Consider the following 21,386-nt stretch of genomic DNA (forward strand, 5'->3'; position numbering starts at 1 on the left):
TAACTTGTGTTGAGAGATGAATATTTTATTAAGATGTGAAACATATCTCTGAATATAAATTGATAGTACATTATCTAGTTAGTATTATCCTTTATTATCGAAGCTAATTAAATAAGATCAGCATTTTTTGACAACTTCTTAAAAGTTCTATACTTGTTTACCATATTTAGAAAGTTTTTCAAACAATGATTTTTGAAAGGAGTTCCAAAAGTACTAACTTAACTGAAATGAGATTAAGTCAAATTTAAATTTCATGAAAGCCAGTTAGCTCAACGATATCTCTAAACAACCAAGATTTGTCTCTCACTGGTTATGTCAGGGTTTTGGCTCACTCAAATCAGTTACGGAATGCATTCTACATTATAGCATTTGGTTTGTCGAATACAGTTTAATGGCACAATATTAGCCAGAAGCCCCTATACGGAGTCAAATATAAACGGCACTACCTATTGGATGTAACGAAATCAAACTATTGGAAATTAAGTCTGTCGAAAAAATAAAAATATTGAGAATGCTGGGTGATACCTTTTCCCCCTTACTAAATCATTTAAAAAAAAAGCCGGAGTACTAAATTCAGTTTTTATTTACAACGCAGAACAAAGTAAATTAATGTTGTGCTCGATGTCTAGTTCAGTGGTTCCCAAAAAGTGTTCCGTGGAAAAATAGGGTTTCTTGGAAAGGTTCCGAATTTAGATTTTTTTCAATTAAAAATGATTTTTGATATCTAATTATGTCCAGATCAATAATTCATTTAATTTTACGGTTCATTTTATGAAATATTAGTAAAATGCTAGTGAAAAAAATAGCAAAATTAATATTATAGATAGGTATACAAACAATGTATTGAATGAATTATGAAAACCAATATACATTTAAACAAAATTGATCATTCTCAGCGTTTATAATTCACTTTTGTTTACCTATCACAAAAGCTAAAATTGAGTTTATCTAAATATCACTTTAAGCTTAGTATTTATTTAATATTATTTTCAAGTTTTGTATACAGCTAAAACAAATGTAGAACTAATCTGTTTAGTTAACCGCTTCATGCCTGCGAATTCATAAACTATTTTTGATAAAACGATGAGAAATATTCTTCTTATTAAATATTTTCAAAATAATTATTAATTTTTTTAGCTAATGTTTACACTGGTTATTGCTGATGAACCGCGAAAAGAAAATTTATCATTTAGGGTTCCGCACCAGAAAATAAAATTGAGAGTACTTTCTACCAGTACTTTTATTTATTATCGCCAAGCTCGGTAAGGGTGGTGATGATGATCCGGCAATTTCAATCGCAGAATAGAAAATTAAACATTTCGCCGACTGTTTCATTGTCACTGCGTCATCATTTGTAAAAACATTGTGCAGTTGTTCTTAATACGTCAGAAATTGCGAGTTTATCTTTAATATAATTGGTGAAAAATTTCGTTGGTCACTTTCATTCGAATGTTTTAGGGATGTAGAAAACTGATAGTAAGAATATAGTTTTATCCATCGCTGAGCACAGACAATAGCTTTCATTGAGGATTTATGAATTGTTTGCGAAAACAAAGCTTGTATCATTAGCAAATTCTGTGTCATTCATTTTTCTCTCAAGAGAAAAAAATAGGCACGCACGTCACGAAGGAATAGATAACATTCGACAAGAATTAATACTTAGTAGAGTTCATTAGCACCAGTTAGTGAATAGAATTTTAACTGGATTAATCCAATTTCTTAAAGTTTTCCTTAATTGTGGAGAAAGGATCAGAAATTTAAAATTTTGTAGAAATTTTAAAACGAATGTAAGCATACACTTATATAATCTAGTGCCCAAAACAACCTCGAAGCGGGTGCGTCTTTATTGGCTGCGCTAGTCATTAAAACAATTTTTTAAAATACTGGTTTGAAATGAGTTAATTTATTGTATCTAAATTTGAGAGAATTTAATTTTTTTAAATGCAATATGAGGGAAACTAAACTTTATTTTTGAAAAATAGTTCCGAAAGAAGGAATTTGACTGAAATGTGATTAAATTAAATTTAAATTACATTAAAATAAATTCAGTTAGCCCAACGATAACTTGTTGTTGTTCATTTACGTCGCACTAGAGCTGCACAATGGGCTATTGGCGACGGCCTGGGAAACATCCCTGAGGATGATCCGAAGACATTCCATCACAATTTTGATCCTCTGCAGAGGGGATGGCGCCCCGCTTCTGTAGCCCAACTACTTACACACGAAGTCGAACACTTTACGGTAACGAGGACCAATACCGCACACCCACGGTCCCTATGCAGACTGATCCAAGTGGTCAACCACCCGCACACTGACCGCAGCCAGTGCTGCTTTACTTCGGTAATCTGATGGGAACAGTGTCTTAACGATCAGTCCACTGAGGCACGCCAACGATAACTCGAATCAAGATTTGTCTCTCATAACTTAGTCTGTCAGGGTCTTGGCTCACGGAAATAGATTACGGAATATATTCTTTTATAGCATTTACACATTATAGCATTTGGTTAGTCAAATACAGTTTAATGGCACAAAAGTCGGAAGCTCCTATACGGCGTCAAATATAAACGCCATTACCTATTCAATGTAACGAAATCAAACTATCGGAAATTAAGTCTGACTCGAAAATAAAAATATTAAGGAAGCTGGGTGCCGTACCTTAGTTAATTTTTTCCCTTCACTAAGTGATTTTTTTTTTAAAAAAAAGCCAGAGTAATAAACTTAATTTTTTATTTACAACGCAATGCAGAGTACATTAATATTGTACAATATGTCTAGTACAGTGGTTTCCAAAAAGTGCTTCGTGGAACAATAGGGTTTCATCGATAGGAAAGCAACTTAATGACAGAGGAACCGGAATCTCCTTTGTCTCCCTGGTTACACATATAAGAACATTTTTAGTATAACTATCTTATGGTTGTATTCGACGAGATTGCTGATAAGAGCTGGGCATGATTTAGAAATCCGGGGGCTGTCGAAACAAACAGTCGGAAGCCCCACTGGTCGCAGTTTGAAACCAAATTTTCATGTTTGCATAAAAAATGCTCTTAAAATATTTATGGTATAAGATATATTATGATATATTAGTAAATTTGAGCTTATATATACATACCCAATGGGATTTCTTCGATTCTATAAATATTTTTACTAGTTAAATATGAAGTCTGATTTTTAGGGTGTATGCCAGTATTCTGTCCTTAAAAAATTCGAATTAACAACAAAAACTAAATCATACACAGGCTGTTAAATTTTCAAGTAAATTGAATATAAATACTGAAGATTGCTGCTATTTACAAATAACTCCTAAGTCTTAAATAATAGCCCAAATGCATGATTACTTCACGATTAATTTTATTAACAAGTTTATTGTTAGTGTTTAGTTTTAAAATATATTATTCATTAATATTTAATTTTAAATTTTAATATAATATTTTTTAATTCTTAATTGTAACTTTAAACGCTAGCAGCATCAATTCATTAAATATCATTATTTTTTGTTTAATTCAAATTCAGAGATGTCAGCACAATTTTTGTTTGAGTCTGCGCAGTAGTAAGTTTCATTTTCGAACCTTTACTTTGTTTTTCGCCACGGAGCAAATATTATATACGAATTCGATGTGTTGTAGATGGTTATAATTTTTCTTTTCGGGACCAGCTCCCAAAGATATTACGATGATACGTTCAAAATTGTTATTTATCGATAGTTATTAGCTATATTAATTTCGAGGTGAGTCATTTTTATGTTTTGTTGTCATTGGTTGTGCTGAACTGTCTGAAATCGTTTTCATGTTTAATTAACTAAATAATTTGCTGCTATCTTATTTTCAACTTGTTTACTGTTAAAAATTTAATTTAAGTTTATTTTTTGTGAAATCAATTTCCAGTATTGTTAATTGTTCAATATATTATTAAGCAGAATAAAATGTTCTTAAGATTCTTAATTTGTCAGGGTTTAAATTTTACAATATATATTTTTTTATTTTTCTTTTTTTATTTTGGTAATTAATTTTACCTGGTCCGTCGTTTTACAATTTCAAGTATACATTTTTTGGTCTCGTCGAGACGGGAGACAGCCACTGAGCTATTGTTTTGTCGTGAGAATTAGCATTTTCGTGCTTTTGATTTCGTACCGGAAACGACGCTGATTCTTTTGTTTGTTTTGATTAGTATTCGTATTTTCGATATGGATATGTTAAAAAAGAAGCGTAGTGTGTTAAAGGGGAAAATTACTAGAATTTCAAACATTCTTCATCCGAAATTTGATCTTGTTTCTATTGATGTCGCAGAATTAGAAGTATTTAAAGAACAAATTAACGAAATTTGGTCTGAATTAAACAGCATACATAACGATATTATGTTACAATGTAAAGAAGATGAATTTGAAACGAATTCAAATGAATTGGATGAAATCGCATCTAAAATTGATTTATTAAAAATCAAAATTGCTCGTGAATTTTCAAAGAGTAAAACGGAAGTATGTAGTAATAATGCCGCTTATGTTAGTGATAATAAATCGAAACTTTCGGAAACTTGTTTAAAACTCCCAAAATTTGAATTACCAACGTTTTTTGGTGAAAGCGAGAAATGATTGTCATTTAAAGAATTATTTTTGACGTCTATCGATAAAAATTCTGATTTAACGGAACTTCAGAAATTTCAGTATTTATACGCTAGCGTAAAGGGATCTGCTCTTAAACTAATTTCAGGTTTTTCACTTACTGAAGAAAATTATAAACATGCCTGGGAAACTTTAAATTCAAGATTTGATAATAAAAGAGAATTAACGTTTGCTCAAATTTCCAAATTATTTCGATTGAAGTCTATGAAACCGAATTCAGCTAAGTCTATCTTCGAAATTTTAGACACTTGTAACGAAGTTACGCGAATTTTATTAACTTTAGGTTTAGAAGTAAACTCGTTTGTCGATTTAATTTTAATTCATTTTATTTTGGGAAAATTAGACGAAACACTTAGGCAAAGATGGGAACTAAGTTTGACAAATCAAGATTTTCCAAAATTTTCTGATTTGGCTAAATTTTTAGAACAACAGGCGAAAGGTTTATCTTGTAAAGATGGAATGCAAACGGAAATAAAACGAAATTCGATTCCTAAGAAAGCATTCGTTAACAATATTGTTGTGAATAAAAAAGAAAATTCATGTTTTACATGCAGTGAAAGTCATCCAATTTTTAAATGTCCTATTTATGGTAAAATGACCATCGATGACAGGTGGAATCTCATAAAAAGCCACAAAATTTGTGCAAATTGTTTAAGGAAGGGTCATTTTCCGAATTCTTGTCCTTCGAACTTTACTTGTAAATCTTGTCAAAAAAGACATCACACTTCACTGCATCGATTTTACCCTATAAATTCTAATGTTTACAATTCAGTTAGGCAAAATTCAAATTCATTTGCTAATACTGCAGCCAGATCTGAAAATTTAGTTGAAGCTAGGGATAATATTCAGCTCAGCACAACTTGTCAACAAAACTTTAAAAGTGAGGAACATACTTTATTATCAACAGCTTTAATAAAGGTTAAAAATGCTAAGGGACATTTCGTTAATTGCCGAGCGCTGATTGACAACGGCAGTCATAAATCTCTAGTGAGCAAAAACTGTGTTAAAAGACTGCAATTATCAAAGACTGTTACAAATCATTCGATTTCAGGAATTAATAATACGCTAGTAAAATCTTCTTTATCTGAAGTATCTTTGGTCTTTTCTCCACATTTTAATGAGAAAAATTTTTGCTGTAAAGCTTTAATTGTAGACTGCATAACAAGTGATTTACCGAACTTCACATTTTCTTCATGCAACTGGCCACACCTGCATGGTCTAATGCTTGCAGATCCAACATTTCATGCTACAGGTCCAATAGACATTCTGTTAGGAGCCGACTTATACGCTGACTTGCTAATTGGAGAATCAATTTTAGGGAAGAAAGGTACTCCAGCTGCACTCAATTCTCATCTAGGCTGGCTATTATCAGGAAGAGTGTTCTCAAACTCCAATAAGGAAAACTCCTTTGTGAACTGTCATCTTACCTCATCTTTGGATTGTCAGTTGGCTAAATTCTGGGAGCTCGAATCTTTACCTCAAGCTGAACTGAAATCAAAGAATGATACAGATTGTGAAGCATTTTACGAAAAAACGGTTGCTAGAGATCCATCTGGACGGTATATTGTGAGAATACCTTTCAAACATTCTATAGAATTTGGTGACTCAGCTACTCAAGCAAGTAAAAGATTCAACTACATTGAAAGAAAACTAAGTAAGAATAATGAACTTGAGCATCAGTACACAACTTTCATGTCGGAACATCTTCAACTAGGTCATATGGAAAGGGTTCCTTCCGACGAACTGATTAAGGAATCAACATTTTATCTACCTCATCATTTCGTTATTAAAGAAGACAGCAACACAACCAAACTAAGAGTGGTCTTCGATGCGTCAGCTAAGGATTCTTCAGGGAATTCTCTCAACAATGCATTGCATGCAGGTCCTCGTTTGCAGCCCGAATTATTTTCTCTATTACTAAAATTTCGAACTTTCAAAGTTGCATTTACTGCTGACATCGAGAAAATGTTTCGCCAAATTCGTATTCATGAAGAGGATACTGATTACCAACGAATACTCTGGAGGTTCAAACCTGATGAAGAAATCCAGATATACAGATTATTAACTGTCACCTATGGGACAGCCTGTGCTCCCTATCTTGCTGTAAAAACGCTTCAACAACTTGCTAAGGACAAAGAGAAAGCTTTTCCTGATGCTTCAAGAGTTCTTAAGGAAGAATTTTATGTTGATGATCTGTTATCAGGTACAGATTCCATCTCCAATGCTAAAAATCTAGTTTCAAACTTAAAATCACTTTTGCAACGAGGAGGTTTCAATCTCAGACTAACTGTCTAGAGGTTCTATCAGATCTTTCCAAAGACTCTCTTGCACAGCAGCACAACGTTACTATAGAAGGAAATCAATGTCAGAAGGTCTTAGGACTGTATTGGAATACACAGCAAGATACTTTTCAGGTGAACATTTCATTTCCAGAGATAGTTACATCAAAAAGAGAACTGCTTTCTGTCATAGCTAAGATTTTTGATCCCCTGGGCTTTCTTTCACCTGCCACAATCATCTTAAAAATTTTGATGCAAAGCCTATGGAAAAATAAATTAACTTGGGACGAACCTTTAACCGAAGAACTCTTATGTGTCTGGAAAACCTTCCAGGCTAAAAAACAGGCTTTAAAGGAAATAGCAATTCAAAGAAGACTGGTGTCTGTAAATAATATAATCATTGATGCCCAGTTACACGGATTTTGCGACGCCTCACTCAAAGCATATTCAGCTGTTTTTTATTTGAAAGTAGTGGATAACGAAAATAGAGCTTCAGTGAACATAGTGGCAGCAAAAACCAGGGTCGCCCCTTTGAAAACAGTATCATTACCTCGCCTCGAACTGTGTGCAGCTCATTTGCTAGCAAAATTGTATAGTAATCTTCAAATTTCGATAGATCAATTTTGGAAGCAAGTGTTCTTATGGTCGGATTCAGAAATCGTTCTGAGTTGGATTCGATCAGACTCTTTAAAGGATCAGTTCGTAAAAAATAGAGTTGCAGCCATAACATCACTTATTAATATTGGCGACTGGAACCATGTGGCTGGTGTTACCAATCCTGCCGACTGCGCCTCTCGAGGAATTTTTACAAAGAAGCTTATGGACTTACAACTTTGGTGGCAGGGCCCGGAGTGGCTATCTAATGCAAATTCAGCATTCACCGAAGAGGTTAAACCAAACTCTGTTCACACTCCCAACCCTGACACTTTAATACATGCCTCAGCAGTTGAAAGTAATTCGATGCAAGAGTTAACTCAAAAATATTCATCATTCAGCAAATTAATAAGAGTGATTGCTTGGTGTAAAAGATTCGTGTTCAACTCGAGAAATTCGGAAAATCGGATAAACGGTTGCCTTCAAGTTTGTGAACTGGATAATGCTCCTATCGCAATTATTAAGGAAATTCAAAGGGTGGAATTCAGTGCTGAAATTAAGTCAATCAAAAATAAAGGCTGTGTTCCAAGAAACTCTAAAATAATAACCCTTTCACCTTTTCTAGATTCTGACAAGGTCTTAAGAATTGGTGGGAGACTCAAAAATTCAAATCTGTCACTGTCGGCTAAACATCCTATTCTTTTGCCGAAAAGTCATCATTTTGTCACGCTTATTATAGACTATTATCATAAGCTTTCGTTACATTCTGGCATTTCTGTAGTTTTATCTTTAATTCGGCAAAAATTTTGGTTTCCAGCTGGGAGAAACACAGTAAGAAAGATCCTCAGAGGCTGTATAACTTGTTTAAAGGAAAATGCTGTTTCTTCAAGCCAGCTCATGGCCGATTTGCCTCGTGATCGAGTTATTCCATCTAAACCTTTCCAACGTGTTGGGTTGGACTTTGCAGGTCCAATTTCAACCAAACCAAATTTACCAAGATCTAAAGTCACCTTAAAGTCGTACATTGCACTTTTCATTTGTTTTGCTACGAAGGCTGTCCACTTGGAACTTGTCTGATTTGTCAACAGAAACCTTCCTAGCATCCTTTCGTCGATTTATTGCTAGACGAGAGTTGCCATCTGATGTATACAGTGATAACGCCACAAATTTTAAAGGAGCCAGTAACTATTTGAAGTCTCTGTACAAAATTGTTCGAGACAATTCAGTTCAAGATTTTTCCAGCAATCTTCAAATCTCTTGGCACTTTATTCCTCCTGCAACACCTCATTTTGGCGGACTCTGGGAGTCTAATATTAAATCAACCAAGAGACACCTGCTAAAAGTATGCGGCTCAGCTATACTAAATTTCGAAGAACTGGCTACGCTCTTGTGCCAAATTGAGGCTTGCCTAAATTCTCGACCGTTATGTCCCTTAACCTCAGAAATAAGTGATCTAGAGGCTCTTACCCCTGGACATTTTATTGTGGGTGCTCCACTTCTTTCATTGCCTGAGAGAGACCCATCACCATCCATGTGTCTCAAGTCTAGATGGTCTTTAATTCAAAACTTCGTGCTAAATTTTGGAACAAGTGGAGCAACGAATACTTACACACACTACAAACTAAATCTAAGTGGACTGGAACATCAACGAATGTTGCCGTTGGGGACTTAGTTCTCTTAAAAAATGACTCGATCTCCACACCTTTAAAATGGACTTCAGCCCGAATAGTAAGGACTTTTCCTGGCAGTGCCGGACTGGTTCGGGTCGTGGAAGTCAAGACTTCTAATGGACAATTCACCAGACCCATTACAAAAATCTGCCCATTACCCAAGAACTGACTCCTCCACCGCCTTGGCCGGCAGGATGTTTACTTTTAAAGAAATATTATTCATTAATATTTAATTTTAAATTTTAATATAATATTTTTTAATTCTTAATTGTAACTTTAAACGCTAGCAGCATCAATTCATTAAATATCATTATTTTTTGTTTAATTCAAATTCAGAGATGTCAGCACAATTTTTGTTTGAGTCTGCGCAGTAGTAAGTTTCATTTTCGAACCTTTACTTTGTTTTTCGCCACGGAGCAAATATTATATACGAATTCGATGTGTTGTAGATGGTTATAATTTTTCTTTTCGGGACCAGCTCCCAAAGATATTACGATGATACGTTCAAAATTGTTATTTATCGATAGTTATTAGCTATATTAATTTCGAGGTGAGTCATTTTTATGTTTTGTTGTCATTGGTTGTGCTGAACTGTCTGAAATCGTTTTCATGTTTAATTAACTAAATAATTTGCTGCTATCTTATTTTCAACTTGTTTACTGTTAAAAATTTAATTTAAGTTTATTTTTTGTGAAATCAATTTCCAGTATTGTTAATTGTTCAATATATTATTAAGCAGAATAAAATGTTCTTAAGATTCTTAATTTGTCAGGGTTTAAATTTTACAATATATATTTTTTTCTTTCTCTTTTTTTATTTTGGTAATTAATTTTACCTGGTCCGTCTTTTTACAATTTCAAGTATACAGTTAGTATGTAGAATAAATTTGCTTTATTTATTATTGGAAAGAAAAGTTTAATAAAAAGTTTATTTGGGATTTATAAATCTACTTTAAGAAACCAAATCAGAACTCTATTTATTTTATGCATTTATTTTAGCATTAAAAAAAATAGTTTTATTCCCTTTTAATCTATGCTTAAATTTTAAAGTTTAATTTTAAAGTTTTCTGGAAATATTTGGCGCTAGTGTGAAATGCCTCGTCTCGCAGCTCTTCGATGTAATTTGGGCAAATAGCCAATGCAAATTTTTTATTCATTTTAGTTAAATTAAGGTTAGCAGGATTCGCAGAAGTTACTAGTATTTATAGTTTGAGGAAGAGCCAAACCTGAATGATTTACAAGTGCCAATGTATTAAATGATTCCTTAAATGAAATAATAGGAATTCTTTTTCTTTTGAATTCAATGACAACCTTATCAACTTTGGGCAACATTATTTGAAAAAGTATTCAAACAATGCAGTGATTTTAAACAATTTGGTAGTTTTTTTTTTCATGTGCGCAAGCAAGTCCAACTTATTGAAGTAAGTTGGATTTGCGCTAAAAAAACACACACACACATATAATATATATATATATATATATATATATATATATATATATATATATATATATATAGAATAATCTATATATATATTTATATATCTATATATATATTATAGAATAATCTTTCCACAGCAAGTTTGCTAACGAGATATGCCAATAGAATGCGAAAAACGTTTTAAATGTCTTAAATACAATGAACTGGTGGATGAAAAAATTTTAAGCTCCAGCTCCGTCCCTAATTCCCTGAAAAATACAGCTCTGACTCCGTTTCTCTGATTATAATTAAAGTATAGCATAATCTAGGAGTGTTATGAAGGTTAAAACTCGACAATTTCGTGACCGCAGCACTATTTTGTGGTCAGCATTGCGCATTAACCACCTTTACTTCCCAGGCAAGCCTATACATATTTAACTACTGGTACCTATCGATCTGAAGCTTTTGGGGGGGGGGCATCACACCTCCGCCAGGGGCATAACCTTGATCCTTCACACTGTGCCTTAATTTGAAACATCGTGGTTCAACTTAAGTTTAATACGTTAAAAATATTTTTAGAAGATAACTATGGAGGAAACAGAGGTGGTAATTATTTGCACCTTCATTTACAATGAAATAGAAGTAGAAATTATATAATTATCTGATTCGAACTAAATTTAATTTTTTTGCTAATTATCTTCTGATTAACCTATCTAAATGTCAAATCTAAAAGTTTCATGCACTATGAATTTATGATATTTTACCCATGATATTTTATTAAATATAGAATACTTTCCTTAAATTATTTTAAATGTTTCTTTTTCTTTCCAATAAATAAATAATTTTAATATTCTAATAATAAAAATTTAACAGAGCAGAAACTTACTTTTCAAATGATATTGTACTCACTTACTTGAAACTTACTGTTTCAAAATATATGAATATATATTTATTATAAATTCATCAGGAGACAGCGTTCCTCCATTTTTTCTTCCCTTCTTATAGAAAGTTTTTTTCTTTTTTTAAAAAAAGAGAATTTTTGTACTCATTCCCAGTAAGTAGCAAAGATATTTCATTTTTTTTTAAATCAATAAACAGCTAATATCTTTCAATATACTTTTGAGTTCTTTCAACAACATTATTTTTACTTTTATTGAACATTAAATTCATTTTTTTGTTACATTTAATTTTCTTTTTGAAATATACATTAGAAAAACATCAATTTAAATAAATTCATGACTTATTTTTAATTTTAAAAGCCTCGAAACTTTTTGGGGCTCTGGGAGAAAAAAAACAAGCTTCAAGTAAAGAAAAATTAAACTGCTTTTGCCAACAATGTTAAATTTGTTGCATAATGCTGAAAGGCTTGCTTTATTTATTGCAAAATATATCATTAGGAATCATTAACCCTTACTTTAGTCTAAGATTTGTTTTTACGTTACTTATTTTATATTAGCATATGTTCCTAATAGCTTAATAGCATCGTAATATCTACTTAGCAATGAGTCTCAAAAATTAATGCTTTCGTAAGTAATGAAAATTTGTATTGTATGAAAAAACAATTATGTCGTCTTGTTAAAAATAACCATAAAGTAGCTTTTAAACACTAAATTCCCATTTTTTTAATATTAAAACGTGCTTCTATGTTTTTTATTAATAAATTAAAAAGGACAAAGCCAAAACAAAGAACCAAGTGATGAATAAAATGTTCGCAGCATTTGGTCTTGTTAACACAGCAAAGAAAACAATACCAAGATCATAGTTGATGAAAACTATAAATTTCAAGTTCTTTTACTCCTGTAGATTTGAATAAAAGCAGTAGAACTGGTTAAACGATCAGTCAAAATCGAAGTCACCGGTTTCTGACCCTTTCTTTCTTTTGAAGCAAAAAGCGGTCAGATATTTGTAATTATCCATCATTAGTCAGACATTGCTTTGAAGAACTGTTAGGGGCTGTACATAAATATCGTATTCGCCAATATTGAGTATGTTATGTATCAATAAATTTGTAAACTTTTCTTTATGAAAGTAACATTTTAGGGCTTAAAATAATTTATTATCACTTCAGTTGTAATAAGCAAAAAAAAAATTTATATATATATATATATATATATATATATATATATATATATATATATATATATATATATATATATATATATATATATATAGTACAAAAATTTAAGTTTAATTGCCCATTTGTTACTGGATATCCGATTTGGATTGAAAAAATCAACTGAACAAATTAATCTGATTAATATCTGTAGTTTATTAATTAGTAAAATTATGAAATACCTTATGAATCTATTATCTTTATCACAATAGCTAATAACGTAACACTACTAACTATAGCTCAAATTAAGTATCAAAACTTGCCTAAACCATAATAGTAATACTATAATAGTTATGCTATAATAGTAAAACCATAATAGTAACCTATAATAATAAATAGAAACCGGATACCCTAAAAGAGTGATCCACGTGATTATGTATACAATATGCCCATAAAATCATGTTGCACTTTTAAACCGGCCACACATCAAAAGTGCACTACGACTTAGGACACACTATATATTTACGAAACTAAAAACTTTTTCCGAAAGATAATTTTTTAAAGGTTAGATGACTAAAAATTTATTTTAAATAAAATTGAGATGCTTTTTAAACAACAGAGAGAAAAATAAATTCATTTCACTCTTTTATATTAATGATATTGATAAATGCAGCCCTTTGCAAACTATTTTATTTCATTTTATAACCGTTGTTGAACAGCCGACCCGATTTTGGGCTTACGACTACTAATGTTCAACTCCATAGCTTTGTAATTTTGAACCCAATCCAGAAGACAAGGAACTGCGGGATCAAGTATTGGGAGAAATTTGTCTTCATGGAGGATTGTTTGATGCCACTTACCCGCATTTGCGTAACAAGGAGAAGAAAACTACGAAACCCTCCCTGACGGCAAGAGGACTCTACCCCATGATTCGTCTTCTACTGAGGATAATTTGCGTCAGCAATGACTTTGGTAGGTGCGAGACTGGTGCGGAGTTCGTATCAATCAGCCAGCGCTGCGATTCGAACCCAGTTCACCTTATTGGGAGGCGAACGCTCTATCACCTGAGCCATTACTGCTCTTTGCAAACTATTGTAGACAATTTCAGAAAGTAATCAGATCACAAAATTCCTTGAACCCAAACTGGTTCTAACTACAAATGGCGATACATTGTTCTCGGTCTATATTAGAAATGTATAAAAACTTCTTATTAAAGTACCCTGAATTATTTTATCGATTACTATTTAAAAATGATTCTGTTGTTCAAAGCTATGTATAAAGGAACTTAAATGAAACTTTTTTCTATACTGAGTAATGAAAGCAATGGAATGAAATTCGGAAGAATTTTTTTGAAAAAGGGAACTATAAGAATATTTAACCAAATGTCAATAATAAAAGGATTGTCAATAAATAATTGGAGCACATTAAAAGCAAAGTTTAATTTTATTAAGGGTTTAAAAGGAAAAAAAAGGAAAAATTTCTGTCAATCATAGAAAAGAATAGCTCGTACAACGCTTTCGATAGCTACATATTACTACCCTAACAGTTCTTTAAAAACTATAATAATGGTTCATTTTCTTTGCGTATTTCGCCAATTTTTAAATTTTATTTAAGAGCAAGTCGACCGATTCCTTTCAAAATGTACATTTTATCAAATAAAATTACGCAGATTAACCATTTAAAAATTTGTATCTCTTGCTATTAAATTTTTTTTGTCCATTAGTAAATTAAATTAAATTATAAAAATTTTAAAATAAATATTTTTTTTCGAGTTACAAATTTTATAATTCCTTGCAAAAGTTTTTTAATTTAATTTCAAGAGATATGGTAAAATATGCAAAAAGTAAAACTATCATGAAGGGGACTCAGCTTTAACCAGTTTTCTTGCCTAAACTATTGAGACCATACTTTCCAGATTGCGACTACCATATTTTGAATTTCAAGAATTTTAATATGTTGGGGGAAAAAAGAAGATATGTTGATTCAGAGAGAGTAGTTTTTTGCGCCTGAATTCATAACTTAAACTATCCTTATTAGCTCAAATTAATGCGCATTTTTAAGGTTTGGTCCTTTAATATTGTGTTCTTAGTGCGGGATAATCCGACCATTTGATTAAAGGAGTACGTTTTTTTTATTTAGCTCTCTGTTCATTTTTAATAGGGTACAGTGAAAAAAAATCTATACGACCAAGTTTTGATGAAATTGAAACTTCTAAGTTTATCTAGTCTGGGAGAAATAAAAGTGTTTAAAATACTTATAAAAAATGAAAGTATAAAAGTTACAAAAAAAAAAAAAAAAAAAACTTTTTGTAAAAACATTTTACTGCTGTAACTTTTCCTACCATAGCAAACCCGGCCCTTTTATCTACGCTTGTCTATTAAAAGAGATTTTAGTATTTATAAATTTTCAATTTTTTAAAAAATCAAATGCACTGATTGAACATTCCCTCAAATTCTTTCAAATGCTTTAAATTCAAGGCAATTAGATCAAGTTGCAGTATGATACACAAAATTGAATCATAGCTTTTATAAATTTTACGGTCGAAAGACCTAAAACATTTTAAATCAGAACTTATTCTACGCTCTTATCTTTTAATTTCGGTAATTTCAAAGCAATCTAGTATTCAAATAAAATTTTACTTACTTGCTTTTCAAAAATTCTGATATTGAAATCTAATCATATTAAATTTTAACAACAAACTATTTAAGGAAACAAATAAGATACCAATAAAATAAATTTTGAAAAAACATTGAAAAAATAACCAGATACTAATATATTTAAAGAACACTTTACTAATTTTAAACACATCTACTTCATATCAAGTTATTGAGGAAACGGTGGTACGATGAAATTTGTCACAAGGTTCCGGATATCACATGATAATTCAATGAACTTATCTCTTTATGAAAGATTAGTCACCCTAGGTTAAAGCAGAGCTACTGTTTTGTTTACCAACTTCAATTGCTCGATATTTTATAGGAGGTAGTTTCGTTTTGCAGACCTTAATAATAAAAGGTTTAACTAAATATTTGTATAAAAATACTTGGATAAAAATGTTTAATAATTGTAATTTCAGATACATTTTTCAAAATTCTTAATATCTGAATTTCTGTGTCTGAAGTCAGTCTGAATTACCTCTTCTCTAAAAATTGTCATCATAAAACGTTCGAACGTTTCGAAACAGTGAGGTTTTAAAAAATAAATGCAAAAAACATTACTTTTTAAAGACTTAATAAGCGAACCAATTTCCTGCATAGATTAATTTAAATATTTTGAGTATAAACTCAGAAGTTTGTCTTTTTAGGAGATATTTTCTTTTCAAAAGCTCGCTGGCGCTACAGCCCGTGAAGGACCAAGACCTATGTGTCCACCCCAGTTTTCTTGACATTGGGCTCTAGGACTCAGATGTTTCGATTGGGTGGTCAGCCGAATTCGGGACACCCAGGGTTTCATGCCCCTTCATGCTTGGTACTCATTTTATCGACCCGCTGAAGGGATGAAAGACTGAGTCAACCTAGCCCCGTGTAAGGATTGAACCTAGGACCTGTGGCACTTAAGCGCAACCACTCAATTACCGGCGTCCTTATAAAATAACATAAAAATACAATATTTCATTAAATATTTCGTTACAAATATTTGATGCAATCGCTTTTAACTTAATAGTGATATAAAATTAGTTTTTTTCCAACTCTTCATATGTTTTAATTTATGAATATGTGTATGATGCAATTTTAGTATTTGAAATTATCATTTAACCAACATTTTAAATCTCTAAAAATTTGTATTCAAGCTCTTGTAAAAAAATCTTTACAAAAAACCATTAACAATATTTAAACCAGTCCGAATGATTGCTTCGCTAACAATTTTGATTCATTAAACTTCAAATAAGGTTATAATTTAGAAATAAATGTAAAAGGTACGAGTAACTTTTTTGTAAAGACTTTCTAGTATGCAAACTAATTCACCAGAGCATTTTTGATTCTCCTAAATGACTGCAATGTTTGTCTACATCTGTGCCGCATCAAATTTTATTTACTTTTTAATAAATGAATTTTGTTTAACCCCTTGCCAGGGTCGCCGGAATCCATTTCGAGCAACTACTACGTGCATTATTTGTGATGCCCGAACTGACTTCGGGCAGGAGCAAAATTAACCTTTCTATTTTGTGAAGCCCGAGCTGGGTTCGTTTCTGCCTTTTAGGATACTTAATTTACTATTTTCCTAATAGATGGCATTAGTGGTCTTAGTTTTTCACCGATTACGACTTCAGTCGAGGGAGGGAAATGTTTGCTTGTTTGTTTGTTCATTTACGTCGCACTAGAGCTGCACAATGGGGTATTGGCGACGGTCTGGGAAACATCCCTGAGGATGATCCGAAGACATGCCATCACAATTTTGATCCTCTGCAGAGGGGATGGCACCCCAGCTTCGGTAGCCCGACGACCTGCACGTGAAGTCGAGCACTTTACGGTAGAACAGTTTAACGAGGACCAATACCGCACACCCTCGGTCCCTACGCAGGCTGATCCAAGTGGTCACCCACCCGCACACTGACCGCAGCCAGTGATGCTTGACTTCGGTGATCTGCTGGGAACCGCGTCTTAACGATCAGTCCACTGCGAGATGGGAGGGAAATGTGGGGGGGGTTTTGGGATATACCATACTGTAAAAGATTTGTAAAATGCATGTAGTGAAAATCATATTGTTGTGTTTTTATATTATATTTTACTAGTAATATTTTATTTAGCTACAAAAATTTTTTTAATTTGCTCTAATTGATAAAGATGTGTGTGTAATCCATTACTTTTTTATGTGTATGTAAAAATTATAAATACAGTAGTTATTGCATTTAAAATTTTAGTTCTGTAATAAAAAACCATTTTCTAACTTTTATAATAATATAAAGAACAAAATTAAACAGTCAAAAAATTTTCCATTTTTTGTCCATTTTTCTAAAATATGTCACTGTTAAGGGATTAAAGGAAAAAATAAAATTTTCATGAAACAAACTTTTGAAATTACCATTTCATAAATATTTTAAAATAACTAAATTTGCTTAAAAGTTTTTTTTTTTAAAAAAAAAAAAGCTTTAATTAAAATTCTTTTTCAAAATATAAACTGCTACGAATTAATTTTTCCTCAGAAAATGTTTAATCCTAAAACATTAGAACGCTACTCAAAAGTGAGGTTTCAGAAATAAATATTAAGAAATGAATGACTTTTTTAAAAACTTCTCAATATGCATACAAATTCATAATATCAATTTTGATTCACCCAAATGACGCATACTTCGAAAATGTTTGACTTCACCTTGGCCGCATCTTGCATTTGCTTCAGGAAGTCGGTAAATAATTAGATACGAACGTAGAGAAAAACCTGATTTGAATATTTGAAGTTTAGGCCATACTTTCGAAAGAGAGAAGAAATCATACTTACTCACGAGAAAGTTATTTTAGTGACGCAAAGATATATTATAATAAGGTAAAAATCGAAATTCACTGCATTAATATTAAGTTCAAAGAACATTTTTAACTGAATTTCTAGATGCATAACGTAAACTAAAGCGTGATTATTAGACTCTGAAACTGGATCAAGTTAACATCTCGAAAACTGGAGGCGCTAATCTCAAACGAGAACTCAAGGTAAATAATATCACACGGTGATTTAAACCAAGTCTTTAAGAAAACATAAAAAAAAGAAAATTATATAGAAGAAGGGTTGATCATAGGCGTGTTTTAAAACCACTTACCCTCTGAAAGGTTAGGTATAAGTTATGAAAGTTGAACACTAGGTCTTTCCACCACGTAACAGAAGAAATGCAAGTTTTTAAAAAAAAAAATGTTAAACTAAATGGTATCTTTAACAATTACATACTTGTAAATTAAGTAAAAAAAAAAAACAGCATGTAGAGTTATAGTAAACTACAACTTACTGCTCCTCAATAATTGTGGACTTTCGGACATTTTGTTTATGTAGACTTTAGATCAGGATGATATGTATTATGTCAAATTAAATTGTTTACAAAATGTACAAAAATTTTCAAATTCCATACGATTTGCGATGAGCCTAATTTACTTGAATTTATCTTCATTTACTTTCTTTAAATTTAACTTCATCAAGAGATCAGCCTTCCTACTTTCTATTTAAAATTCAGAAGACTTTTGAATTGATGGATTACATTTTTTTTTAAATTTATTTCTTTGATATAATCATTTTTTTTTTTAACTTCGCGTATTATGCATTGAAAATTTATGCCATAATTCTTATTGGAAATACCATATTTATATCCAAATTTAGTGAAAATATTTAATGAAAACGAGACTCGAAACAGATACTTACAATTGATTGATATAAGTACCGAAACTTCCGGGGTCAAAGAACATCGTAGGAAGACAGGTGAATTAAGAATAAGATAAAGACGAACAAGATTTAAAATGACCAAACACTACCCACAAGTCTTGAAAGGACATGGATTGTTAAAAGTCGACCTCAAAAAGGTTATTGTTCCGAAATCAAATTTTTGAAGCTTTAAAAAAAAAATAATAATAATTCCCCTTCCGGAAAAATTTAAATTCAAATTTTACGGAATATCATAAATTAGGGTCATCTGACCCACCAAAGGCTGGGGGAAACTTTCGTTGCAAAAGATCTTAGCAATTAATAACTCTTTTAAATATTTCTTCAATATTTAAAGTAAAAGTTAAAGTGATAGTTAATTTTAATTAAAAGTTAAAGTTATAAGAAAATAAATAGCTAACCAATATTTAGATATTTTCATAAAATAAAAAAGAAACTAATAAATTCAAAGCAGTAGAAATTCCACAAATAGGAATCAATAATGAAATATAATAATAAAGACAAATATACTGGTTCGAATATAATAAAGAACATCGATTTTCCCTATTGTATTAATTTCTTATTATTTAAGTCAAATTACATTTTTCCTCATCTACTTGCTTTTTTTTAATACATATTTATTTTACAATAAAGAAATTTGATACTTTGGATTTCTACATTTGAAAATAATTCTAAATTCAGTTTAAAATTATTTTCTTGTATTTGGTTACAGCTAAATACAATACAAAATGCATTCATTAAAATATTTTTTTCTCACATTTTGACAGGACATTTTCTACTTTTTTAACGGGTAAGCGCCAAACACTAATATTTATTTAAGGCAAATTATTAAAAAAAATACTAATATTAAAAATTAAAAGGAAAAAACATTTCGAGGTTAGACGATTTTAATGGTTGTTTTGTTGACCTACAACTAGTATCCGATCTATAAATGCATACATTTTATCACCTAAATAGCATTTATCAAGTCAAGGTTCGAACTATCGATGCTTTTGATATTAAATACATTTTAAGATTTATCTTAATAGTCATATATATTTGTTTGAATTGCAATTAAACTAAATATTGCAGGGGTGATTTAAATTTATTCGAAGTTCAAATAAATAAAAGAAAAAAAAATCAGAGTTAGAATAATGAATTCCTTAAGTTAAATATAAATAAAAAATCTTTTGTATATAATGAGTTGCAGTACGTAAAAAGTTTGAAACAATGCTTATAATTGAGTTATAAATAAACCTTGAAAAAGTTTATAATTGAAAGCTTAAATAAAAAGTAATAACCAGTATCTCAAAAAAATTTAATTTCCCTACCGTAAATAATTATAGCAAACGAGAACTTTCATTCTATTTAAGAATAGTTTAGCACTTTACAATTTAAAATATATAACAATAAATATTTTAGAGAAATGCATTCTGTTTATGTCTAAACGCTTTTACTAGCTATTGTTTTTTTCCCTGGAGGTCTACAATTTTATTTTGAGTTATCAAATTAATTCGTTGAATAAAAAAATGTTATACAAGCCTTTTTAAAATGGATATTGAATTCTAATAAATATTAGTTCTTCATCTGAAATTATAAAATATTAAAAAGGCTCTAAAAAACCTAATAAAGCAAAAAATGTTAGTCTTTAAAATGTGTTCCATTCAAAAAAAATATAATAATATTAATAAATAAAGCAAAGAAATAAACCAGAATTTCTAAATAGCATAGGTTGAAAAATTAAAGACAAAAAAGATATGCAATTTGGGAAATGTTAATTGGGTATAATCAAATACACTAATAGTCACGAACATATTGTATTCAGTTAGAGTTATTTTAAAAGCATGTACTTATTTCCTTAATCTTACCTTAAAAAGGATAACGGCACCCCCTTTGAAAGCATTTAGCAAACAAGCCAGGCAAAAAGTATTACATTTCCTGGTATTTTTCTTTACCTCATTGAGTTTTCTAATTTTAACTTCAAACGCAACAACAATCAATCAAATATTCGAAGATTTCAAAAAAAGAATTCTTAACCTCTTCAGACTAATGTTTACAATTCAAAAACACTATCAATTGAAGATTATTTTTTTACAAATCAAAAATTACATGGATGAAATTTTAAAAAAGAAAAAAAAAACGTTCTTTACACTTTTCAAGACGACCGAGTCAATAAATGCATTCGTAAAGAATCGGGAGGGAAGAAATAAATAGTTTGTAGCGATTCCTGGCAACTACTTTGAACCTTGTTTCTTTACTTAACTAACCGTTAAAAGAATATAAAATTTCATTAGAATGACATTGGAAGCAAACTAATACAGAAATACTGTCAAGAACGCCCACCTTTGATATATATTTTTAGAATCCTCTTTAAGATGAAAAGAAAGCACACACAGTGGTCTTCTCAAATTAATATTTTAACG

The 21,386-nt window shown here is 30.9% G+C and overlaps 2 protein-coding genes across 4 annotated transcripts in view; one reads left to right on the top strand and one right to left on the bottom strand.

The window, feature by feature from the left end:
- LOC107450480 (flavin-containing monooxygenase 5) overlaps positions 1–21,386 on the bottom strand; it is a 41,709-nt gene that overhangs the window by 12,292 nt on the left and 8,031 nt on the right. Inside the window, exon 1 of one of the 3 annotated variants that reach the window (XM_071187306.2) lies at positions 15,271–15,439. The exons of the other annotated variants lie outside the window; for them this stretch is intronic. The gene's annotated coding sequence lies outside the window, so the exon portion shown is untranslated. Of the gene's footprint in view, positions 1–15,270; positions 15,440–21,386 lie in introns of those variants that run through there. 3 annotated transcript variants of the gene reach the window in all.
- Positions 5,837–9,160, top strand: LOC122269090 (uncharacterized). Its single transcript, XM_087154519.1, has 4 exons — positions 5,837–6,818; positions 6,911–7,029; positions 7,228–8,441; positions 8,542–9,160. Exons 1-4 carry the CDS (start codon positions 5,837–5,839, stop codon positions 9,158–9,160), a joined length of 2,934 nt encoding a protein of 977 aa, XP_087010645.1.

The sequence above is a fragment of the Parasteatoda tepidariorum genome, chromosome 11 (genome assembly GCF_982258835.1).
Source record: "Parasteatoda tepidariorum strain Cologne lab strain chromosome 11, Ptep-v5.0, whole genome shotgun sequence".
In the NCBI taxonomy this organism is placed as follows: Eukaryota; Metazoa; Arthropoda; class Arachnida; order Araneae; family Theridiidae; genus Parasteatoda; species Parasteatoda tepidariorum.

Bases quoted from the DNA above. Each gene is read 5' to 3' on its own strand.
- LOC122269090 (XM_087154519.1), top strand. From the start codon at position 5,837: ATGCTTGCAGATCCAACATTTCATGCTACAGGTCCAATAGACATTCTG. The intron at 6,819-6,910 runs GTACAGATTCCA...CTAACTGTCTAG, and splicing joins TGTTGATGATCTGTTATCAG to AGGTTCTATCAGATCTTTCC. The intron at 7,030-7,227 runs GTGAACATTTCA...AAAACCTTCCAG, and splicing joins CACAGCAAGATACTTTTCAG to GCTAAAAAACAGGCTTTAAA.